Consider the following 26088-nt stretch of genomic DNA (forward strand, 5'->3'; position numbering starts at 1 on the left):
TCTCTCTTCAGCCTTAAGGAATCCGTGCCTGTGATGCCTGTCTGGAGTTAAAGGAGGCAATGTGAGCAAGAGTGTGGCCTAAGACCCTCTTCAGGCTTTTATTCTTCTGGCCTTTGTTGGAGCAAAACAGTTTTGTGTGCTGTAGATATGTTCATTTAGGTCAGCACACTCATTTTAAAATTTACGTTTAACGTAGGTTACTTTCCAGTTGTGTATTTTTTCAGTAAGGTATTTGAGTAGGTTACCATTAAGTGGTTCAGGATGCTTCCAGAGATACTGGTGCGTTCGGAGATGAGTGCCTGGCCAGAAACTGGTTCTTAGAGTTGTCATCTGTAGATTGTGGTAATTAAAGTAAGCTGTGTGTAAATGAAGAACTAGAAAATACTCCTGGCTAGTAGTTCAGCTATGCAGCAGGTAAATTTTTTTATTAGCTAAGTTTCTCACCTGGCCTAATTTGCTTTGTCCTTTTCTTTTGTAAATGGGGAGTCTTTCATTTGTACCTAATACAGAATATCTATTAGGTCAAAAAAGTGAAACTAAGTTTTTAGATTTTATTTATAGGACTCATCTTGCTGGGTGATTTAAATTATATATTTTGTTGGAAATTATTTTAAAAAATAGAATGGAATTTTATCTCATTGTGTTATTGGTAATCCATCAAATAATTAGTGACTACTTTTATTTTTCTATGGCATTTGTATCAGAATTCATCAGTTAATTTTTTTTATTCTTAGTGCGGGAAGAGAGGAAGAGCAACCATTTAAACCATGTAAGTAAACAGTTGAAAAGTTAAGAAATTAATAGTTTGAATTAAAAATATGTCTGCCATGATTCCTAAAAATATGATGGATCCAATACTGTTAGCATGGACCTCTTTTTGGTAGATTTTCTAAATCTCTGTTTTCCTAATTATCAAATGTATTCAGGAAAGTCTTTGACTTAGTAGTGCCCATTTTTTAAGGGTTCTGACATTTAAGTTAAATTTCACTAATACGGTTGTAGTATAAAGATCTGCCTTAAATTCTTTTGCCTTATTTTTTTGATCTTATTTTTTAACCAAAGGAATAAAAGTATAACAGGTAAGTTAATTTTTAGCACTGTCCATTGACTTCTTGTCATAGCAGGTGACAGCTTAGCTTCTTCGGTCCACCATGACGTTATTTCCCTCCCTGTGTTCCCTCAACATGTATCAGTTTTTATTAAATCAGAATCAATGTTTACATTACTACGACTCTGCAAATATTGTGCATTGCTGAGCCATATAGTTCTCTGACTGTGCCTCCTCCTTGTACACCCTTCATTCTTTTTCTTAAATATTAATGAAATTGGAGCACTTCTGCACTTCTCTAGGATAACCCAACCCCCCTTTTCCTAGCCAACGTGATCTCACACAGCCAAATGCAGTAAGTAGCTCCCTGCCCGGTCTCCCTGCTTTCACATTCTTCATTTTTTCTGTGGAATTAATTTCCTGACTATATTCACTTGCCTGTTTTCTAACAGCTATTTTTTTCCCCAAATGTTTTAACATTTGTCACATGCCTATCAAAAATATTTTCCGTCTACTAAGCCACATCTGTTCCATTTTTTTCTTGGAGACACTTTTCCCCAATCTTTTGTCTTCCTACTCCCATATAGACTAGTGTTCCCCTAGGCCTGCTCTATGCCTCTTTTCCTGGGATATCTGTGTGAAGTCATCTGGGATCTCACATAACTCTGCTCTCTTATGTTGGATCCCCTATGTCCTAGATTCTGTTTCCCTCTTGTCTTGTTATACTTCCTTGTTTTACTGGAGCACATTTTCCTGGGAAAAGGGCACATGGGCAGAAAGTTTATAGAGATCTAGCCTCTCTGAAACTCCTTCTATTTGATAAAGTGTAGAATTCTCAGTTGAAACTAATTTTTGCCGTTCTAAAGACACTTCCCTCTCATCTTCTCATTTACACTGTTGCTCTTAAACCTGTTGACATTGTATGGTACATTGTACATTACCGATTTTAGTCATTTTCCCCCACCCCTTCCTTTTCGGGAACCTTTTAGTACCTTCCCTCTCCCTGGGATTTTGAAATTTCATAATTTGGTTTGGTATAGACCTTTTTTGTGTGTTTCTTTGATATTCTGTTTTTTTCTTCCAGGTTCCTATTATTCAGATGTTGGAAGTCTTAGACTTACCAGATGGCTAACTTTTTTCCCCTCCTGCTTTGCATTTTGTCTTTTTGTCCTGCTTCCTGCAGATTTCCTTGACTGTGCTCTAATCCTTCTATTGAATATATTGTTTTGTCTACCTTATTTTCAATTTATAGAGTTATATCCTGTCATTCTTTTTTTCACTGATGCAATTTCAAGTTTTCATTTGCTCCTGAGTTTTTATCACTCCCATCAATTCCTTCTTCCTGTTTGGTTTTGTTTTTTTTTAAAGCATCCTTATATTTTATTTTATTTATTTATTTTTTGGCTGCATTGGGTCTTGGTTTCTGCACGTGGGCTTTCTCTGGTTGCGGTGAGCTGGGCCTACTCTTTGTTGGGTGCGTGGGCTTCTCATTGCAGTGGCTTCTCTTGTTGCGGAGCACAGGCTCTAGGGCGTGTGGGCTTCAGTAGTTGTGGCTCATGGGCTCTAGAGCGCAGGCTCAGTAGTTGTGGCGCATGGGCTCAGTTGCTCTGTGGTATGTGGGATCTTTCTGGGCCAGGGCTCGAACCCGTGTCCCCTGCATTGGCAGGCGGATTCTTAACCACTGCGCCACCAGGGAAGTCCCATTCCTTCTTCCTGTTTTGATCTCTTACTTGTTGGGGGCTTCCCTCAAACGTGTGATGGTCCTTGGCTGTCTGTTAAGATCTAATTGGAAGCATCACTTGGACAACTCGTTAACTGATGGGCCTCACTGCAAGGATTTGGGGACCACGCCTCTGAACTCTGAGCCTGCCTTGGGTTCTGTAAGACAAACTGGTTTTCTTGTTCCTGTCCTAGTCACTCTCTGTAGGTACCAAGGTTGTGCTTCCTCTGTTCTGCCATGTCAGTTACCACTCCTTTATCTAGTCTTTTCACCTTTCAAACATTAAAAATCATCTGCTGTTTATCCTGTCTTATGTATAGCTTTTTTAAAAAATGCCTTTAATTCTAATGAGATGATATCTGAAAGAAGGGGGAGAGGAAATAGATTTGTGGTCAGTCTACTCAAACTTAGATTTATTCTTTGAATATAGGTTCTGAGTTTGAAGTTTAATTCAATATAATTAACGATATTAATTCAGACAATATTTTTGATTATACCTATAATTAGAATATTATACTTTTCTACTAAGGCCTGGAGTATGAATTCTATTCAAACCACTCACCCTACCATATTGTCCATTAATGTGCAACATAGATGGAGTATTACAGACTTTTCAGTTAAAGTCATTGATTCTTAATAAACGTATCCAAAACTTGTGAAAAGGGGGAAGAAAAAAGTGAACTTCAGCTTTATTCTTTTTTTTTTTTTTTTCATTTATATACTTTTATTTGGGAATGTTTAAATCAATACAGAGAAAACTAAATTTCAGAGACACTGAATATCATTAGTTTGGATATCATTACTTTATTATAAAAGAAACACGGAAATTATTTACAGGATGAAAGATTTCAGAACTTCAGCGGCAGCTTCACGTGATGCCATTGGGGGAACGGGCAGCTTCACGTGATGCCATTTCAATAGTGACTTATTTTAGTCGACATATTTTCCAAGAATGTCACCATCTCTAAATAAGAAATAATCCTTGTCATCTAGAACTACTTTGGTGCCTCCATATTCTGGGAGAAGAACTTTATCTCCAACTTTCACACTAACTGGTTGAATCTCTCCACCCTTTCCTTTAGAGCCTGATCCAACAGCTACTACCATTGCTTGCGATACTTTTCCTTGCGATTTTTCTGGAAGCATAATGCCTCCTTTGGTTACAACTTCGGGTGCACTTCTTTCAACTAATACTCGGTCAAAGAGGGGAAGAAACTTTCTAAATGCCTGTCCTGCCATGACTCGGGTTGCCGCCCTTCGTACTCTCGCTCTCTCCAGCTTTATTCTTTTAATGGGTTAAAATCAGAGGCAGTAGGCACAATGGGAAGAGTCATTGGGTGGGGGCAGGATTTCAACAGGCACTTGACTTTTAATGATAAGCTTTGAGGGTTGTTACTTACTAGCCTCCTAGGTATGATTATTTTCTAGTCTTCACCATTAAACCTGAAGTCTACTAAGCAACCTTTCCCCTTATAAAGATTGTAAAAGTCCATGTATTTTGTCCTTAGTGCTGAATGAAGATAAATACTCTTCTTCAGTGACCAATTGAAATAATACCTATGAACATTAAACTGTCAGTAGTGTTTTTTGCTACTTGTTTTTTTTTTTTTGTATTTGCATTTTATACCCTTATGTGTGTCAGTGCAGTTTATTGAGGTTGTGAGCCAGCAATGGTAAGGCTTTAATCATAAAGGACAGTTATCTTAAATTTTCAAGCAAGATGAGAGGAAAGTAATCTGCTGGCAGCTAACATATGTAGGCTTTGCTCAGAGGCTTCAATTCTGCCATCCTTTAGTGAACACTAGATGCTGGAAAGTTTGAATAGTTTCAGGAGTAGGCCTGTGGAAGTGTTTCTTTTGTAGGATCGAGCCAGTAGACTGTAAGTTGCTGATACATTAAATGAGCCCCCATAGGACTATAGACCACATCTAATTAAAAATTTTAAATGTTTTAGCAGTAATATTTCCAAAGACAAATCAATATACATTCATAATAGAAAAAAAAGTTTTTAATAGAGGAAAACAGGATAAATAGCACCCAGAGCTCTACCAACTAGTCTATATTTTGGTACATTTCCTTACTATTTTTATTCCCCTCATATATATAGATTTTTCGTCAGAATTGACTTTTATTACGTGTAGTGTATGTCATATTATACCCTAATAGTAGTGACCTTAAAAGATAACCTGCTTCGTTTAGAATCAAAGTATTTGAATGAGTGAATTTTCATTTTTCATGCTGTATCTGTTTTTTGAGATTCTAAAATTACACATTAACCAAATAGCTTAAGGACCATATCAGAGTTTTAGTTTAAAACATTTCTAGCTTGAAGGAGAAATTAGTCTTCCAAACAGTGATACTGTTTCAAATATGTTACATCTAGAACTTTTTGTTAATAAGGAATAAGTGGCTTTGCATAAAGCATCTGAAACAAGCAAAATGGTGTTTTATATATGCCATTTGGATATTTCTGATTATTGGATACTGGCAATTTTTATTTAAATGCTCTGTATTTTAAAAAGCATCAACTAGATTTTCTCCCTGCCTCACCTTTCATGTATTTGTGGAGGACATTGATGGGAGAGTGTGACAGCATGGTGAAAACTATTTTATATTAATAGGAGGAAGGAAGGCTCATCTGAATTAGTAAGCAAACAAAAACCAAAACCAAAACCCAGCTTTAAAATTGTTTGTATTCTGTGGTATTAAAGAATGCTACTCTTCCTTCCAGTGGCTTTCAGTGATTGGGATTTGGTTATTGGCCTTACTTTAAGGAAGAGAGTTGTCCTAACATAGTTTAGGCCATTTTAGTATTTGACTATTGCCATGTTCATGGGCTCTTCACAAATAAATGGATACTTCTAAAGTGTTTTAAAGATAGTTCATTCTCTAGAGGGTCTCAAAAAGTTCTTTGTCACCTATCCAACACCACTGTAGATAAATTCTCACGAATTTGTATCTTTAGTAAGATTTACCTCCAGTTGTAACTGATCTTAAATAATTTCTCAAACACTTGTTGAATCCTAATTTATCCCAGATTCTGTGCTCAGTAGCTGGAGGTAGGAGAAGAATCTTCCTAACCTGGAGAAGCTTGTTTACTTAAGAGGGTGGTACTATGCAAGCAGCTGAGACCATGGAACAGTTGGTAAATTAGATGTGTGAGTGTGCAGAAAGTGAGAAGTTTTGTGGTGTGCCTGCTGGCAAAGGGATCCTAGAGGAAGATGGGGTCAAGCTTGCTGGGACAGGAGGAAGAAAAAGGCACTGCAGGCAGAGAGCAGCATGGGTGAGGCAGGAGTGTCAAATAACACGTAGAACAGAATTAGTACAATTTTGAAATGAATGGCAAGTATTCTCTGAGGTTCTCACTTGAGTAATGTCATGGCAGTCTTACTTAAACATGAAGTGAGAAGTTAAATTCTCAGAGTTGTTTTATCCGTTTTTTTTGGATGCGCGAGAATCCTTAAGCAGTACCTTTTTGTCCTCCAGATAAGGAAGTTGAGGCCCAGAGAGACTTACGGCCCCCAGCTTTTTAGTGATAGAGCAGCCCTGGCATGCCCAGCCTCTGATTCGAAAACGTTTGTTTCGTCTCACTGTCTCCTGAACGAGTACATTTGTTATTGGTGTGCATTGACTGCAGTGAAATGCTCCGGCATCGGTATTACAGAAAGCATTACGTTTTATTGTAGTAAATGAATAGAAATAGGAAATCTCAGCTGCATTTCATTGCTTAAGGAAAAAACCCTGAAATCTTATTCTAAACTTTTTACATTATTATAAAGGTAATTTATAATAGGCGCTTGCCAGGTTTGATTATAGGTACTATATCAAGGCAGCATTTTATAACCCATTTCTCAAAGCTCGTCTGTGGAAGTCAGAGTATAGAGGTTTCCCATAGAGTTGCACATGATATCACACTCAGGCAGTTCATGGAGTGTAAGAAAAATCTTAATGCTTTATCGTTTGACATTTTAACCAAGGAAAAAAACACACTTTATAGGTTTAACTTACTGTGACATTTTCTTCTATTTCCCTTCCCCTTCAGGTATCTCCAGGGCAGCTTACTAAAAAGTATAGCTCATGCTCAACAATATTTCTAGATGACAGCACAGTCAGCCAGCCTAATCTTAGAACCACAGTAAAATGGTGAGTACAAGTAGGTTGCCAAGGGCTGAGTGACAGACCCCCTTATCGCTAAAAGCATCCTAGCCATACATAATTTCATTCATTTGAATTGTCCTTTTCAGTGATCAGGTTAAAAAACTGGTGTCAACTATAGATTGATTTCAAGGACCTAAATATGAATTTTCAGTTTCCATTTTAATCTTAGAGCGCATGATAGAAGGGAAAGCCAGTTAGCAAATAAGAAATCCCAGAAAAAGTATAAATCTTTATTTGACGCATTTCTGTTGTTAAGCCATTGTTGAACATAATGAGAAAGAGAGGCACTTTTTATTGGCTATTTCTAGAAAAAATTATTTCTTTATGAGTTGTAGTCCTCAAACAATGTATACTACTTTGGAAGCTACTCTTAGAAGAAGGAACAGCTTGTCCCCTACTGGCACCAAAGCGAATCTGCATTTAAATTTAATTGGATTTTGTCAGATTTATCCCACTGTGCTTTTTTTTTTTTTTCCTGCACTATTTCTGTATGAAATTTTACTTCTCCTTCCTGTCCCCCAAAGAGGGGGAGAATATATCAAACCAGTCTTAAGAAATACACACTCAAGCTTAATTTCTTTGTAGATGAAATTTGTTCAACTGAGGTTTTAACTTAATAGACACATTTAATTTTTGTTTATATATATAAATATATCTCCAACACACTGTATCAATCACAGCAGAGAACAATAAAAGAGGTGAGGTTTCAGAAACATGGCTGTGGTCAGGCTTATACTTAAGGAGACACGAACAGTGTCATGATGATGGAAACTATTCTTTAATTTCTGGGAGCACCTCATAGTCCACAATTGGAGATGCACTTTCAAAACACCCTAATGATGAACCTTTCAAGCTTATTTAAGAGAAAAAAACCGAACGGGATGCAGAGCTTCTTGCCTCCTCCCTCGCGGTTGTCCACGAAACATTAACATCTCCTTAGGATATGAATGTTGATTTTCCAGAACACAGTTTGGGAAATGCTATTTGAAAATATTAATGTCCTTATCCTTAATTTTATTTGTCTTAATTTTATAAGCTAATTATATTTTTAATTGGTTTTTAATGTGCCAGCTTTTTTTTTAGCTATTTATCAGTAACTTCTACTTTAATTAAAGACAGCAAGTTCACAGTCATAATAATGTAACTTTCCTCTCTTGCTTACAATAATAGTTGCAGTCAAATCATGTTTCAGCAAAAACTGAGCCCCATCTCTAAAGTCCTGAGTTTGGGCACTTATCACATCATCACTGAATGTTTTTATTCAGCCAAGACACTGAATCTGTGGGTACAAAAACCACTCTACTTTGGCTAGAGTCGCAGCTTCTTTTGAATTCAAAAGAGTCTGATGTCCAGTATATAATTCAAAAGTACTTTGAAGGTTAACCTTGCTCAGGGACTTCCCTGGTGGTGTAGTGGTTAAGAATCTGCCTGCCAACGCAGGGGACACAGGTTCGAGCCCTGGTCTGGGAAGATCCCACATGCCGCAGAGCAATTAAACCCGTGCACCACAACTACTGAGCCTGTGCCGTAGAGCCCGCGAGCCACAGCTCCTGAGCCCGCGAGCCACAGCTCCTGAGCCCGTGTGCCACAACTACTGAAGCCCACGCACCTAGAGCCCGTGCTGTGCAACAAGAGAAGCCACCACAGTGAGAAGGCCGCGCACCACGACAAAGAGCAGCCCCCGCTCTTGGCAACTAGAGAAAGCCCGCGCGCAGTAACAAAGACCCCATGCAGCCAAAAATAAGTAAAATTAAATAAAATTTAAAAAAAAAAAAAAAGATTAACCTTGCTCAGACAAGTAGGTTTCATCCTTTTTTTTCCCGACCTAGTCTAATTTTTGGAAGTACAGTAAATTTTAATTTGCTCTCATGAAGTTTTAAAAATGATCATTCATCACATTCATTATTGGTGAAATAAAGGTTTACTGAGAAAATTAATAGGGCCAATTGGCTTTTAGGAATGATTTTGAAAATGTTTATCATGGGGTTAGTTTTCAGTGGGGTAGTTGTTCTCAGTGGGGTAGGTGAGCCTTATTAGAATCACTTATGCAACTTTTCAAGATACATGTTTCTGGATGCACAAAGTCCACCCGCCTGCCCCCGCCTCCAAGACACAGTGTCTGTGTGTCTGTCTGTCTGTCTGTCTCTCTCTCACCCACGCACACACACCTTTTGACAAGATGGGGAATGATGTGAAGCATGATTATATGGACAAAAGCATCCCGAGTGATTCTCCGATCTTAACCCCAACTCATTCATCCCTAAACTTTGCTGCACGCTGCAGTCATCTGGGGATCTTTAAAAACAGTCCTGATGCCCAAGTCATACCCAGTGCCGGTTAAATCAGAACATCTTGAAGCAGAAGCCAGGCAGTTTTTAAAGCTTCTCAGATGATCCCAGTGTGCAGCTGAGCTTGGGAGCCACTATTTGGTTAGAGGGCAGGAGAAAGAGAACCGCTTCTGATAATTAGTGGGACCTTAGGTAAGTCAGTTTTAAGCCTTGGTTCCCTTCTCTGTAAAATGGGTTGTTTAATTAAATGTCATCTACGGTTCAGTGGTCCTTTCCATCATAAAACTTCTAATGCTGTGATTTTAAAATCAATTTGAAGATGAAACTTTGAAGCACTATAGAAGTATCCATCTTTGATGCTAACGGTGTTACAGGCCTTTATACAAGTGCTAAGATTCTATAGACCTATTATAAAATTCAGATTTGCCTTCCCTCAATTATTTTGAGTTTCATTTTAGACACTGAGAACAAAGGGGAGCATATAACTTAACCAGAGAACCCCTTTGTTGCCTAATATACAACAGCTGTGAATAACTTAGGAATATAGTAACTTAAAAAAGACTACCTAAGGACTTGTATCTATCTGTTCGTTAATATTTTATTTAGAATAATTTGGAAATACCTGTCATTAATAGTATACTGTGTAGTATTATGCTGTATTATTAGCACTGCTTATTTCAGGATAGCTAGACCTATCATCAGTTTTGTGGCTATAAAATTTTGCTATTAAATTTTCTAATAATTATGTAAAAGTGATTTTAAATCATTTTGGTATAGAGCACTTTTATTATTTACTTTTAGGGAAATAATGGAAAACGGATGGGTAGGTGGATAGCGAACTAAATCAACTGAAATGCAGGGGCTAACAAAAAAACCACACACACACACACCCCCCACACACACAAACTACTATATGGCTTAAATTTAAGCATGTGTATAGATAGATATAACTTGTACAGGACAGAAGGTTTTGTGGGTAGAAGGACAAATGACAGGGGAAATATGTAATAATTTATATATTATAATAATCAACCAAAACATGCCTTCTAACAGCATATCTAGCATTTTGGGTCTCCTAATTTTGCTGAAAGCTGAAGAACCTAAAACAAGGGGGAAAGCACCCATGTGGTACTGTTCTGAATTCGAGGATTTCGGGGCCACTGGGCCTCTGGAAGGTCTTCCCTCCTTGCTAACCCCTTTTTAAAAATGTCTTCAGGCCTGATATGATAAAAATCAGTTATTACAATGTATTTTTTTTTCCTCCACAGTATGACCTTAGCAATATATTACCACATAAAGAACAGGTGAGCTCTTTTAAAACCTATCTTGTTATTCCAGCTAATTAATTTACAAGGTATCAAGTTTAGTGTTAGGTAATAACTATAGATGTTACTGGCATAAGCTTTTATTATTCGAGTGCTTTTATTACAATATAGAAGTGAATCATTTATTTTTATCTTAGGACCCTTAATTCTTAGGTTACTGAGCATCCCAAAGAGTATTTGTTTATATGGGTTATATTGATAATTTACTGTATTAGAAATTGAAATTGAGAATTTAAAAAATTAAATCCATTGTATGTTAAAACAGGGTTTGCCTTAGCACTATTGAAATTTTGAGCTAGATAATGCTTTGTTGTGGGGTGTCGTCCTGTGTGTTATAGGATATATAGCAGCACCCTTGGCCTCTACTCACTAGATGCCAGTAGCACCTTCTTCCCTCCACATTACGACAACCAAAACTGTCTCCAGCCATGGCCAGAAGTCCCCTGGGGGACGAAATCACCCCTGATTGGGAACCCCAGTGTTTAACATAAGTCATTTTTTTTTTTAATGAAAAATAACTATTTTCCACAACAAAAAATATTGAGAGAAAAGTATCTCCTTAATAGAAGACAGCTGATTCTCATATCTATTCTGTCTTCAGTCATTTGTTTTGAAGAAACAATATGAAGAAGATCCAGCCGCTTGCAGATATATAGTTGGAAAAAGATGTATTTTTAAAGCCTTCAGATAATTTGGTATATTCTTTGATACTGTACCAAAAGTCTGCATGTGCTAGTTTCTTAAATTAGTTAAAATGGAATTCTAAATCATATCAATGAACTTGTAATAAATACTATGTTAAATTAATACCCATTGATCTGTCATGCATACTGAGTAGATCTTTTTACCTGTACCTGACTTTATAATATTATACATTGGTCATTTGGAAAGTATTGGTTCACATTTCTTTAGACAGTGTCAAAAACTCACTTTTGTTAGTATCACCACCAGTCTTACCAGAAAAGTCTTTTAAGTGTTGAGAAGTTGTCAACTTCACAATAGAAGGGAGAAGTTTTCCAAAAATCCTGATATTTTTAGCTTGATGGCTTGAATTTTATCATTGGCAACAAATAACTTTAGAGTTATTTTCCTTGAAGTGACAGGCTCACTTTGTTCATTTTTGAAAGAATGACTGTGTCAGTTGTACATTCAAATAACGGTGGTGTTCGATGAAAAAAGTGTTTCAAATAAAGATGGTGTTCTATGAAAAAAATGACTTACCGCCAAGTCACAAGTGCTTTTCCTTAACACAGCCATATTTCAGTATGTAAAAGTGCTTAATGCATACTTTCCACTTATTCAGAATATTAAAAAGAAGGACCAAGGTTTAAGAACACTATTAATTTTTACTCTTTTATCAAGGATGTTCTTAAAGCAGATTTTTAACTGCAAGTGGCAGTGAATAATTGAATGACTTCTAATTCAGTTTGGTACCACTGCCTTGATTCATGCTCAGAAACCAGCAGTTTTACCCACTTTTGCTTTTATACATCCATAGCAAATGTCACACAATGTGAAGGGCAGGTAGTGTCCTAGTATTCTTATAAAAGCAGTTTTGACCTCTTGGGCCTCCTGAAGGAGGGGATAGGGGAGAATCCCAGAGGCCTGCAGACCACATTTAGAGAACCGCTGTTCAAATGAGCGCAGTGTATTAGTGTGGTGAAATTTTAAATTAAAAAGCCTGGTTTCTTTTAAAATAAAAAGACAATTACATTTTTAACTCAAACTATTTAAAAGAGACAAGAAGAAATACACAATAAGAATATAAAGAACTAAAGAGAAAAAAACGGGAAAAAACCATGAATCTCATATTCACATTGATTGAAGTGAGAAGAATTTATTGCCCACCACCACTGCTTTATAAAATGTTCTTGCATATTCCAGTGTGAGGTTAGAGGAGTGAAAATATATTGGTTTACTAGCATTGCCTGTTAGGGAGGGTCAGTGCTTATAGAGGCAACTCTGGCTGGTTGTTGTAGAAAAGATTTCACGGAACTTGATGTGCTGAGTAAAAATAGGTCAGGAAACCTTTCTAAGGGTGGAATCCAGGAGAAGAATTTATAAAACTGTTTGCTTTGTTGAAGGTTAAGCTTCCTCTACCCCTCTCTCTACTCCTAGCAGATATTTTACTAAGATAGTAACTCCTGATTTAATTTTTTAAATGCACATTCTTATTTTATAGAGATGCAGATAGATCCTTGGATATTTTTGATGAGAGATTACATCCACTCACAGTAAGTGTCAGTTTTATTGAAGTGGTATTTTTCTCTTATACAGTTGTGTTTATTTCATGCTGATTTGCTTTGAAATTAATTACTAGACGAAAATTACTTCCTCCAGCTGGAAGTCAAATTCATCTTCCTTTAAGTCTTCTTCCCCACACCATGTTGTGTCTAGTCATTTTCCCGAAGGCGTGTTGTATAAGGGGTTGATGGATATGAACCGAGTTGCACTTTGTATGAATAGTGAGCAGGTAAGTAAACATACCCAAGTAACAGAAAATGTATCTTTTTAAAGGATGATTTTCCATAGCATCAAACAATATAAATATTTGTAAATAAACCTAATATGATAAGGCCTCTAAGAAGAAAATTAGAAAACTGTTTAAATTTTAAACGAATTAAAATGACAAAGTTTTAAAATTCACTTCTTCGGGTGCTCTGTAGCCACACGTGGCTGGCGACTGCTGTACAGGACAGCACATTCTTAGAGCCTTATGGTTACAGGACACTGGAAATGTGTTTTCAAAGTTGATTACAGAAAAGTATGACATATGGTGATCAGCAAGACTTTTGAGCCTAAAAATATTGGGTTGGCCAAAAAGTTTGTTTGGTTAGTGAATATATTGTTCAATAAAATGCTTGGTGAAAATGAAAACTGTGTCGTTTATTTTTACTTAAAACCAAATGAACTTTTTGGCCAACCCAATAGTTTACATTTGGTTAGAATTCTGTGGGGAGGAACGTGGAAATACATAAATTTTCTGCGGTTGTGCCTGTATTTTTCTTTAATGAATGGTGGTGAGTACTGGATCACTGTGGTATTTTAGGATCCCATTGTTTATATTTAAAAGACTACAAGACATGTCACCCAACCAAAATTATTTTAAGGGGCACGTGGGCCCAAGTGTGAAGACTGCTATCTTAAGGGTACTTTTAAGTATTTTTCTTCCATGGATACATAAATTGCATTTTTTCTCCTTTCAGCGAGAAAAGCTTCCAGAGGAATACTTCGAGCATGATCCTGAACACAAATGCATTTACAGATTTGTTCATACTCTTTGTAGTGCCGCACAGCTAACTGCTGAAAGTGCAGTAGTAACTTTGGTAAGATATTTTTTCTTTCATAAAGCATCTGTAGAAATTTCTGTCTTGTACACATGGTATGGTCCTGTTTTTCCCAAATGAAAGTAGGTTCCTGAAATGATCATTAGAACTTTATTAAGAGAAACCTATCAAAAGAAAGTAAAGTATACACATTTGAGCTTTAATAATCATTATGATTTAAAATGTTGCCATTGCTTTTCTCATCACAAAACAATTGCTATTAAAGGCAGCAGGAGAGATTTCTGGTTTCTCCTTCCACACCTGAGGGGACACATGCACGCACAGTGCACACACGCACACACAGACGACGCATGTTGTGGTGGTAGGGCGGGGCAATAACTGAACGCTCTGGTCCACAGGCAGAAACAGGTGCCGGGTAGTTTGAAGCTGAGTCCCAGACTGTACTGCCTAGGCAGTTCTGATGTGTGTCCTGATTGAGAACTACTGCCCTCAGTTCTCTGTTCCTTGGATAATGGATAATGGTGTTAACCATCCCTGCTGTCCTCTTATTGCCTGCATGTGAAGTTGCCCAGGACTAGGGTGCCAGTAGGACTTCAGAAGGCTTTACTCTAGTTAGCCTGCTAAGCTACAGCTGTGTAAGGACCTTTTTGTCATCCATTCCTAATTCCTATGGTAAGATTTTATCATTTGAATAATAAATCATATTCAAGTGAGAGGTAGCTGGGATTGTTTTACTCCTCCCTATAGCAAACCTGTAGGGGGGAAAGTCAGCTGCGTGGTCTGCGGGGAAGGAATACTTAGGCCCCTCACTGCCGGCTCCTATCAAGGCAGAATTGAGGACAGGAGGCTTGTCCTTTTGAAAAGAGACCCCTCAGTGGGTACTGGATCAGACACAGGCCTTTTCTTGGAGCTACAGGCCACTTGGAGTGCTTAGCACATGCTTGAGAGAGGCAGGAATGGTGCTTGCATATGGAGAGCTAGGAACTGCAGGAAGGAGAGTATTTGGGTTGGAAGAGGGGCATTTCTTTGTAGACAAGTTAAGCTTGATGTACCTGCGAGACAGCAGAATGGCAGTGTCTAGTAATCATTTGAATATGTGGGATTGGAGCATGAATCTGAGCTAGAGGGAGGGAATTAAGTGTAGCTGTTCAAATGCAGAGAAAGTATGTAAAATAAAAAGTGGGTAGAAGATAGATCTGTAGGGACTGTCAGCACTTAAGGGACAGAGCCCCAGAGGAGTGGCTACAGTGGTAGGAAACCCAGCAGAGAACCCTAAGAGACACCAGGAGAGGTTCAAGAAGGAGAGTATGGTCCAAACGCTAAATGCTACCAAGAAGTTGCTCATGTCATAAATACCATGTCACTGAATACCTACTCTGTGTCACTTTTCTACATGTGGGGGGTGGAGGAGAGAACAAGTTGGATAAATAAAGTTCTTGCCTTTATGGAGCAAGTGTGGAAGACGTAAATTTTTTTTTTTTTTTTTATCGGAGTACAGTTGATTTACAGTGTTGTGTTAGTTTCAGGTGTATAGCAAAGTCTAAGTGTTTTTTTTTAATGAGTGTTTTTTAAAAGATGACTATTTCAAGTAGTGGTAAAAACCATGAAGAGAAAGCAAGGTAAAGGGATAAAGTGATTAGAGGGGCTTACTAGAAAGCTCAGGAAGAGCCTCTTTAAAGAGGTAATGTTTGAACCCAGGACCTGGCTGAACTGAGGAAGATCAGGTACGCTGGCATTACGGGCAGAGGGGACAAGTGCAAGGCTCTGAGACAGGAACTTGTTCTGTGTGTTCAAGGAAAAGCAAGGTGGCCATTGTGATCCGAGCGGGGAATGAGGGAAAGAGCATAGGTGATGAGGTCACGGAAGGACAAGGCCGTACCGCACAGGGCCTCGTAACTTGCAGGCCACGGGAAGAAGGTATTTGTTTGATGGGAAACCTCTGGCAGATCTGGAGCAGGCGCATAAAGTACTCTTAATTTAAGAGGCTCTCCTGGCTGCTTTGGGGAGAACAGACTGTAGTCTGTTGGGAGGCAGAGAAGTTAGGCAGTGGCAGCGATACAAGTCAGAAGTGACAGACAGAAAAGCGGTCAGGGTACCAGTGAAGGTAGGGATAACAAGAAGTTCTAACAGATTGGAGCAGGATACACTCAAGTGCAGGTGTTTGGTCTCAGCGACTGGGCGTGTGGCAGTGCTCTCTCATTTATGAGGGAAGGCCTGGGGAGTGGAGCTCTGGGACGAAGAGCTCTGGGTGGTTTGTGTGAAGGCACCGGTGACCACGGCAAGAGTAGTCTCTGTAGAGTGGTAGCAGCAGGAGGCTGACTGAAGTGGGTTAAGGAGAGGATGGGAGATGAGGAGCTGGCCTCAGCCCTGAGGACGCCGTCGAGGGGCAGTGGGGGACAGGCTGGGGACATGGAAGCATTCACACTGGAGGAAGCCTCTGACAGAGAGGGAGAAGTTGTTCCAAAAGAGACTAACTGTGGCACAGTGCTCTGCAGAAGTGAGGTGGGATCAACTTCATTCGTAGGAGAGTGAGCTTCAGTGAAAAGAAAGAAATCTCGCTTCCTCCGAGACAGGAGGGCAAGCGGGATAAATGAACAGCGGCACGTGTACCAAGTTTGCCAGTACAAAGGTGAGAGGAAGTTGAGAGATTGCCAGTGTCGTTTCAGTGCCTCTGATTAGTCCCATAAAGTAGAGAGTTGAACCTTGCGGGGAGAGTCGTTCTTAGGGTACTAGAGAGTGCTGAGTTCTTTGGGGAATGGGAGCCGAATTTCACTAAGAACATATAATCTCAATACCCGTGTTTGAAAACACAGTAGAGTTTGGAGGGCATGGGCGAATCTGAGCTGTCAATCTGATAACCCTTCAGAGAGTAAACAGACTCTTTAAAACTGGACATTTTTCTTTTTGTCAAATGGCATATACACTCTTCTACAGAGGTAACAACAAATCACAGCTTACCTCTCAAATCTTTGCTCAGCTGTTAACTCCATCCAGTTCTTTGTAGGGTAGACATTTGATACATGTAAAAGAAACCATGAAATCATCTCACAAACCGGCAGGTTTAGAGGAGCCCCAGGGATACAGACACAGGCAGGTCTTCCCACCTTAAAACCAAAAGAATTGACTAAGCTGCAGATTATGTAAGACAGAAACGAATAATGAAATGATAATGGAGATGTGAAAAATTGGGGATATGAAAAGGACTACCCTTTGTATGCATGTGTGTTCCTGAAAAAGGCACTAAAATATGGGAATACTTGACAGCTGTAAAGCCCCTTTGTACTGCCTGTCCTGCTGTGCCACGCAGCAGCCACTGGGAGGCTCTCTTGACCACCAGTTTTTATCTTCAAGTTCATGCCACAAAAGGACTGGTGACTCTGAAGAGAAGGTAAAGATGTGCTCAGTCTTACCAGAATTTTACACACTCAAGCGTTATGTAAAATCGCCATGCAACCACCACCAGTCTTGTAGTTAACATTGCACGTGATAGGCACTCAAGCATTTACTGAACAGTTGAAGTCGACACTGGGCTGTATGTGCTGCCCTTGACAAGTGGGAAGGTAATAATACAATGCATGTCTTTAGAATGCCCTTTGCTGAGATGCCCTTTCATTCCTGTGACCAAAATTGGGTTGGAAATTCACACGGGCAGAGTAGAAATATCAGACTAACAGAAATATCTGACTTACAACCGTGACCTGGCCTCTGGCCTTGGCTTGGCTGAGCAAAGTCTTTGTAGAACCTAGGAATAAAAGGGGTGTCAAAAAGAGATGAAATCTGTCATTCCTAACAATTCTTATCACAGCACTTAAACTGAACTAAAATCAAAGATCAGTGCTCTACTTTTGCAGGTTTACTTAGAAAGGCTTTTAACTTATGCTGAGATCGACATTTGCCCCACTAACTGGAAAAGAATTGTTTTGGGAGCCATTCTTCTTACCTCCAAGGTTTGGGACGATCAGGCTGTATGGAATGTGGACGACTGCCAGATCCTCAAGGACGTTACAGTTGAGGACATGTGAGTTTGTAAGGTTACTGTGAACTTTCTAACCATTTTCCAATACCTCATTTGCTCTCATAAAGTTTACATTTTTAAGAAATGTTACATTTTAAGAAAGGTTACCTTGTGCAGAGAGCTGATATAGACATCAAATTACAGACTTCTTTCTATCTAGCTGTAGTATAACAATTTGTATTTCCCCTCATTAATTGGTAGGTCTTGATGTGTTATTGTTGTAATATTCTGCTTGATAAATTGAAATTATTTTTCTGGTGGTTTTTGCCAAACATTTTACAAGCTCACTACCAGAACAACACGGTACAGTCAGTAACTTGACAGCTTTCTTAAAGCTGTCTACCAGGTCCAGTCCATTTTTAAGGGGCACATGCCTGGTCTTTGAAGCAAGTGGCCACTGTTAAGGTCTTAGGGCCTCTAGACTACTGACAGGTTATAATTTCAACCTGAGTCACACATTGTGTATTTGCTTTTGCTGGTCTTTTTCTCCTTTTTATCTGAGGTTCTGTTGTTACAGAAACTATGAGGTACAGGTAGCCACATATAAAGGTTTCAGATCCCTGTGTTCCTGTCTCCTCCCCTAAAGTCTGCTGAGTTAGGAAACACCTACCTCTCAGGTAGCCCGGGAAGCATCCCTGGGGCCTCACCCAGGGCACTCAGCAAACACAGCGGCACTTTGTGGGGCCTTGAGTTAACTAGGCAGGTTCTCCTCACAGATGGCACGCTCACATTGGCATGAAACGCCAGGCTTCCAATCTGGCTCTGGTGAAGGGCCCCAAGGGTGGGAAGCAGGATGAGCCAGAGAGGTAATTCCAGCAGACTCTCGAAGTGCCCGCTTGACAGTGAACCTGTCTTTGTGGGTGGCATTCAGGAAAATGGGAAAGGACACCTCTTGATTATATTGGACAGCAGAGGCCGATCAAGATGGCAGGCAGGGGCAAGAGTTTGTTTTTGTTACCTTTGCCCCTTACTCTAGATAATTCACAGCTACCAAAGTGCATATTTACAGCTGAAGCGAGGAAAGTTGTGACTAAGAGAAGGGACCAGTGACTGTCAGTAGCTGTCAAAGTGGCTTTTGGTGAAAATGCCCACTTTGGTGATCATGTAAACCAGGTGGTCATGGTGATATTGCTGGTAGCAATCTTAGCAAACAGTGTAACAGCAGATAAGGAATTTGAAATGAATAGAAGTACTTTTGGAAGTTGCAGAAACTAAAGTGACGTTGACCAACACTACCATCAGTCTTTAAACTGGTCCCTTGAAGGAAGGAAAATTTGTAATCGTGAACACCATCCCTGCCATGATGGCAGCTGAAATTTTCTCAGAATCTGCAACTGAGCTGACTGGGGCTCTGGTTCCAGGTACAACATCCGAGAACATGCAGGGAAACGTGTGGGTGTTCATAGACATTGAGCCCAGGAGCATTGGCAGCACTGTCCAGCTATGAAGAAACTAATTCTAAACAACGCTTTTCTGTGTAGAACGGAGAATCACCAGGAGTTATGTTTATAACAGGCTGCTTTTGTTTATGATCTTTGGGAGTTGGAAAGCATTACAACAAAGTGTTTAATACACATTTGTTTCATCCCTCTGCTGTTGACTACTATTTGTAATGGTCTCATTTTGAGTCTGAATTGAAAAACTGCTGTCTATCAGCTTTTCCTTAAAACTTTCTAACATCTCTGTGTCTTGTTAAATATATATTTCCCTTCAAAACAGTAAGTTAAACTGAGCAGCTGCTGTTCAGACAGTTTGCTGCGCCTGTAAGTGGTAGGCTCTTCAGCCACCTAGCCATTTAAAAACAGCAAAAAACACAGAAGATGCATATTCTGTAGGCATAATGCTTTTCTTCAGTGATTAAAGCTCTATTAATAGACATGTTAATCCTATGAAGTACTGTATTTCCACACAATTAAAATGTATTAGTGGAGAAAATATAAAAGGGATAGTGAAGTGCATTTATTCCTGTAGTAAATTAAGTCCTGATTAGCTGATTATCAAAACATTATCTGGTTTACATTTCTATAGACTTCTGGCCGTATGAACAGGAAATGAATTTTGGAAGTAGGTTCAGTTAGGTTTAAAGTTCAACAAATGAGAAACCTCATTTCTGCTCATACTCTGCTCTCCATACAGGAGAACATGGAGCATTTGTTGATTTATCCAATGGATAAAATATTAACACTTTAAAACCAGGAAACCAAATGTATTGTAAAATAAGCCACTTGCATGTTTGTTTGGGTATTTATCATTTTTATATAATCAACTCTCTAAAGTGATTGCTGTGGAAAGTGGTAAGATTTACTCTAACTTTATATTTATTTACTTAAACATTTGGCAAGCAAATGGCTGGATGTGGTCGTAGAGCAGAAGCCTGCTCCCAGCACTCTACTTTCCCACTTCATTGAATTCGCCCTCTGTGGGCGTGTGCAGTCTGTCCTGGCAAGAGGCGGTAGGTCTGAACATTCTGGGCTGCTCTCCTAACACCGGGGGAAACAACTGCTCTATCAGAGGTCGTATCGTAAAGTGGGTTTAGTCTAGCTGAGACATAATCTTACTGCCTTCCTAAGCTTAAAAAGTGCATCCTGTCCTGTCATGGTGACGACAACTCACCCTAGTAAGGTTTTAAGGTGAACAGAAACTTGCATTATGCCCTTTGACACAGCCCCATGCACGGGGTGGGGGTGGGGGGATTCCCTTTCCCATCGAATGTAGCTTATTTATTTATTTACTTGAGATGAATCCTTGTTGCCTCAAGAGTTTTCCCCCCTCAGAGATAATAGCAGTGGCTCTCGATGGATCCATTTTGTTGCCGTGGTGATGTGCCCACTCCTTTTGTTGGCTCGTCTCTACTTCAGTAAGCCCCTTCCTGTCATCAGCCCGGTGAAAATGTCTGCAAGTTCTTCAGAGCTAATAAACAGCATACATCATTCCTTTCATCTGATCACTATAGCGGGGCCTTGTGAGTGAGTGTGGAGCATGAATCGTACAGCTGCACTAATGGAACTCTGAAGAATGAGCCCCTGAGTCAGCAGCATGAGTGCATAAGAGGGCCATAACCTCTTCCCCCTTGTCCCAGACTCAAAGTGCTGGGACGCAGAAAGGACCACAAATAGCTGTACCTTGTTTAAACATTAGGGTATTAATCCAGCTGGGTAGCCATTATTTGTTTCAAAACAGTATTTAGAGCCATCCTAGTAGCTCAGAATGGTATTTTTGAAGATAGCCCAGTTGACTAAAATTGTCCTGTGTTGGTTTTGTCTTCTCCTCCTCCCCCAGGAATGAGATGGAAAGGCACTTCCTGGAGCTACTTCAGTTTAATATTGATGTTCCTGTCAGTGTGTATGCCAAATACTACTTTGACCTTCGCTCCTTAGCACATGACAACAACCTGAATGTTCTATTCACTCCTCTTACCAAACAAAGAGCACAGAACTTAGAGGTAAGGCTGTGAAATCACTAACTGGGGTTTTCTGTCAGCCACCGAAGCCACATCTGTAGCTAAATTATATTAAGCAGTGATTAGGAAAATGGAAAGCTGTTAACAGTTTGAAGAGCTTATTGACCCGTTGGCATCATATTTCCTGTGTCTTTTATGGTTTATACAGGGATCCCACATTATAAAAAAAAAAATTGTCTCTTCTGTAACCATAATTCAGAATACTTTAAATCATAGTTAATCTGTTCTTAATGGTTTTCCATTTGAACCTCTACACTTACATATAACCATACATGAATAATTTCTTAAAATTGTATCCCTAATCATATGTACCTACATAATCTACTTACCACTCTTAACTGTCTTTTTTTTTTTTAATAATTGATGTTTTGGACTATTTCTACTGTCTTGATATTTTTAATAAATAAAGAAATGTATTTATTTATTTATGGCTGCATTGGGTCTTCGCTGCTGCACGCGGGCTTTCTCTAGCTGCGGCGGGCGGGGGCTGCTCTTCATTGCGGTGCGCAGGCTTCTCATTGCAGTGGCTGCCCTTGTTGCAGAGCACGGGCTCTAGAGCGCAGGGTCAGTAGTTGTGGCGCACGGGCTTAGTTGCTCCTCGGCATGTGGGATCTTCCCGGACCTGGGCTCAAACCCGTGTCGCCTGCATTGGCAGGCGGATTCTTAACCACTGCGCCACCAGGGAATTCCCTCTTAACTGTTTTTTACTCAGCTTGCAGTTCGTGTGTGTGTGTGTGTGTGTGTGTGTGTGTGTGTGTGTATGTGTATCACAGTTCAGTCCCATGAGTTTATTAGACAAAGCATCCGTGGCTAACCTGAGAGACCTATACTTGGAAGGTATAATGTGGATTCAGATACTGGATGTAGAAAGTACATGAGTTTTTAATATAAATGGTAACGTACATGGAACAAAGTAATACTTATGGCTTATGATTTTTTGGTGGGTATACAGCAAAATTCACAACTGAAATGAACACATTTAAAATTGATACTTTCTGTGGTACCTTGGTGGTACTTTAGAATAAGATGTTTTTCTACCATAATTTATGTGCAAGTGAAATAGCACCTTTCAGCGCTTGTCATTAGACCTCTCCTACCTTCAGCACATACCTACCTGATTAAAATTTTCTTAGAGTATGTAATAACTAATGAAAACTGAATAGAAGTTGAATAGCTGAGTAAACACTGATTTTGCCCAAGTGTATGTCCATTACGTTTAAGGATCACGTGTGTAGGTAACAGATGATATTGCTATTAGGAGCCTATCATTAGGAACCCAATTTTTAAGTAACTCTAAGTTATTAGGGCAAGTTACCCCTTGCCCCAGCAATCTAATCATAGCCCTTAAAGGTTATTACCTTAGGGAATTGTCAGTTAGTGTAGATATCAGCTATCCAAAGTAGCAGTAACTATGAACTATCTAAACGAATGTAGATGTGTGGCTTATCAATGATGCTTTTTTTGTTTTTTTAAGGTCCGAACATTTTTTTTTCCCCCTAATTATACCTATGTTCTACCTGATTGACTTTCCTAGGTCATTTCCAGATTGTGTGACGACGAATACAAAGACGTGTGTAGAGCTGCTATGAGAAGGTCTTTCAGCGCTGATCATTTCATTGGTATTCGGCGCTCCAATGCCATCCTCTTCTAAGGGAGAAGTGAGGGGTTGTAACATCATAAACCCCTCGAAACAAGAACTGGAGAAATATCACCTCTCCTGCTCAGAAACCAGCAAAGTTAGTATTTTCACCTTAAAGAAAGACATTGAATTCAAGAGACTCATGGACAAGCGAAGATTATGCTCATAGGAAAGAACGGGACCTCGTCAATGTAACACGCTCTTCTGTCCTTTTTATTGTAAACAGAGTTACAAAAACCACTCCAAAGCTAAAAGCTCCCAATCCACGCACAGATATCTGCTCCCAATCCACGCACAGATACCTGATAGCTGTGAACTATGTGAGGTTTTTTAATTAATAGCTTAAATTTTTAGACTTTAAAGACACTAACTATATAACTTCTATGTTTTTCTTGCCTCACTGTCCCATAATGCTGCATATTCCTTTAGAATCAGTGCAGTATTACCATCAAAAAATGGGACTCCAAAAAAAAAAGAAAAAAACAAAAAAAAACAAAAAAAAAAAACAAAAAAACAAAAAAAACAAAAAAAAACAAAAAAAAACAAAAAAAAAACAAAAAAAAAAAAACAAAAAAAAAAAAAAGAAAAAAAAACAAAAAAAAAACCAAAAAAAAAACATGGGACTCCTAACAACTCAAAAAGCCAAACTTCAGAACAGACTGTTGTAGCATCGTTAGGTTTTGCAGGGTTCTTCCTCCCTACTATATCATTGAAGCTGCTAGTCATTACTGGCAATCAATTTAAACCAAAAAGCTGCTGAATAACACATGTCATCCAAATTCTTTGCAGGCAGTACTTATTAGCATATTAGCATGTTTGCGATCATAAACAGAGAAAGAAAAAAAAAACAAAAAAAAAACAAAAAAAAACCATGGGACTCCTAACAACTCATAAAGCCAAACTTCGGAACAGACTGTTGTAGCATCGTTAGGTTTTGCAGGGTTCTTCCTCCCTACTATATCATTAAAGCTGCTACTCATTATTGGCAATCAATTTAAACCAAAAAGCTGCTGAATAACACATGTCATCCAAATTCTTTGCAGGCAGTACTTATTAGCATATTAGCATGTTTGCGATCATAAACAGAGAAAGAAAAAAAAAACATGGGACTCCTAACAACTCATAAAGCCAAACTTCGGAACAGACTGTTGTAGCATCGTTAGGTTTTGCAGGGTTCTTCCTCCCTACTATATCATTGAAGCTGCTAGTCATTATTGGCAATCAATTTAAACCAAAAAGCTGCTGAATAACACATGTCATCCCAATTCTTTGCAGGCAGTACTTATTAGCATATTAGCATGTTTGCGATCATAAACAGAGAAAGAAAAAACAAAAAACAAAAAAAAACATGGGACTCCTAACAACTCATAAAGCCAAACTTCGGAACAGACTGTCGTAGCATCGTTAGGTTTTGCAGGGTTCTTCCTCCCTACTATATCATTGAAGCTGCTAGTCGTTATTGGCAATCAATTTAAACCAAAAAGCTGCTGAATAACACATGTCATCCCAATTCTTTGCAGGCAGTACTTATTAGCATATTAGCATGTTTGCGATCATAAACAGAGAAAGTAGGTTATTTCCTTCTATTGGGTCCGTGCTGCATTTCTTGTTAACTATAATGGTGCTTCTGATTCTGTGATGATTTTCCTCTTTGTTATATACTTGTATTAAAGGATATTTTCATAATTCCAGCCAACATGGTGGTCCAGTAATTAACAAGCCGGTGATGAAATAGAAGGTGTCCGAAAAGTCACAACAATTTTAAGCTTTAATATAGTGTGCTTAGATACTCCAGAACACTGTCGCAGAAGTATAAATGCTAGACTGGCAAAACATCACTTGAAACTTTAATCGAATTTCTTCTAAACTCATTTACTTTTGTACATTTTAAACATTAAGCTTTTATTTTTTTATTTTTTATTTTTTTAAATTAATTAATTTATTTAATGGCGTGTTGGGTCGTTTCTGTGTGAGGGCTTTCTCTAGTTGTGGCAAGCGGGGGCCACTCTTCATCGCGGTGCGCAGGCCTCTCACTGTCGCAGGCTCTCTTGTTGGGGACACAGGTTCGAGCCCTGGCTTGGGAAGGCCCGTGAGCCACAATTACTGAGCCTGCGTGTCTGGAGCCTGTGCTCCGCAACAAGAGAGGCCGCGATAATGAGAGGCCCGCGCACCGCGATGAAGAGTGGCCCCCACTTGCCACAACTAGAGAAAGCCCTCGCACAGAAACGAAGACCCAACACAGCCATAAATAAATAAATACATAAATTTTAAAAAATAAAACAATAAACGCTTAACGTTTAAAATTTACAAAACTAAATGAGTTTAGAAGAAATTCGATTAAACTTTCAAATGATGTTTTGTAAGTTTGTGGCATTTATACTTCTACAAGTATCAAAGCTTAAAATTGCACTAAGACTTGAGGGGATACCTCCCCTCCTCTTTTTAAAATAGTCCTTTGCAAGGCTGGGCTGCTTACCTGCTTGATCACCTAAGTTTCTTTTTTCTAGATTTGGTAAAGGAATTATGAACAACAGTGTTAATTCACATGTAATAAATTGAAAGGAACTGGACCCTAATAGTAGGGACAGGAGAGTAAGTGATACGAAACAGCTTTTCTATCCTGTGTGTTAACCTGGCTGTAGGTGTCTCACTTCAAGTTCTATTTAAGAGGAAACATATAAACCTTAGGAACCCTTACCTCAGGCTTTAAAAGGCAGGGAGGTCCAGTAATCAGTCTTTTTGGAGATTGGTAACGATGTCACCTAAACTTGAAATATTAAAAAAAAAAAAAAAAAAAGTGTTCTCAACTATGTGAAATCTTTCTCCTCCTACCTTCTCAAATGTAATCCTAGGAATTTTGCCTGCAAACAAAGCATTTCTGGGCCAGAAGTACTTTCTCTCTTTATAGCAAGGCTTCACGTTATACTGAGTGCTGCAGGTTCCATCATTTTTAAGGGACAGAGACATAAATGATAAATTATGGTATATAAAATACTACAATCTACCACCTCAAAAAATATTGTTTATGGAGTTTGGAGCTTGGAAATTCAAGTACTGATTGCAGTTTTATTTTGAAAAGAATGCTACAACTTATGTGGTTTTTCTTCCTCATGTTTATATTAAAAGAAAAGCTAATAAACTCTGTTTT

The 26088-nt window shown here is 38.9% G+C and overlaps 1 protein-coding gene, 1 long non-coding RNA gene and 1 pseudogene across 5 annotated transcripts in view; 1 reads left to right on the plus strand and 2 right to left on the minus strand.

Moving 5' to 3' along the window:
- Positions 1 to 23194, plus strand: part of LOC309630739 (cyclin-Y-like protein 1) — a 34093-nt gene extending 10899 nt beyond the window's left edge. Inside the window, exons 3-10 of one of the 2 annotated variants that reach the window (XM_082396385.1) lie at positions 735 to 769; positions 6811 to 6911; positions 10483 to 10518; positions 12722 to 12773; positions 13746 to 13865; positions 17678 to 17844; positions 21121 to 21283; positions 22836 to 23194. In XM_082396385.1, the coding sequence (XP_082252511.1) occupies positions 735 to 769; positions 6811 to 6911; positions 10483 to 10518; positions 12722 to 12773; positions 13746 to 13865; positions 17678 to 17844; positions 21121 to 21283; positions 22836 to 22952 (791 nt within the window). In that variant the 3' untranslated portion in view covers positions 22953 to 23194. The remainder of the gene's footprint in view (positions 1 to 734; positions 770 to 6810; positions 6912 to 10482; positions 10519 to 12721; positions 12774 to 13745; positions 13866 to 17677; positions 17845 to 21120; positions 21284 to 22835) is intronic. The other variant, XM_082396386.1, reaches the window with a different exon arrangement.
- Positions 1022 to 4816, minus strand: LOC309630750 (10 kDa heat shock protein, mitochondrial pseudogene; annotated as a pseudogene). Its single transcript has one exon. The product of its transcript is annotated as a 10 kDa heat shock protein, mitochondrial pseudogene (transcript).
- LOC309630754 lies at positions 12764 to 17671 on the minus strand. Of its 2 annotated transcripts, XR_014245916.1 has the most exons (3): positions 17516 to 17671; positions 16785 to 17203; positions 12764 to 13956 (listed from the first exon to the last, which is right to left on the minus strand). It is a non-coding gene; the product is annotated as an uncharacterized lncRNA (long non-coding RNA). The 2 variants fall into 2 exon arrangements; XR_014245917.1 differs by lacking the exon at positions 17516 to 17671 and having other exon boundaries at positions 16785 to 17509.
- Positions 23195 to 26088: the final 2894 nt, after the last annotated feature.

This window comes from Balaenoptera borealis (genome assembly GCF_965194805.1).
Source record: "Balaenoptera borealis genome assembly, chromosome: 6".
In the NCBI taxonomy this organism is placed as follows: Eukaryota; Metazoa; Chordata; class Mammalia; order Artiodactyla; family Balaenopteridae; genus Balaenoptera; species Balaenoptera borealis.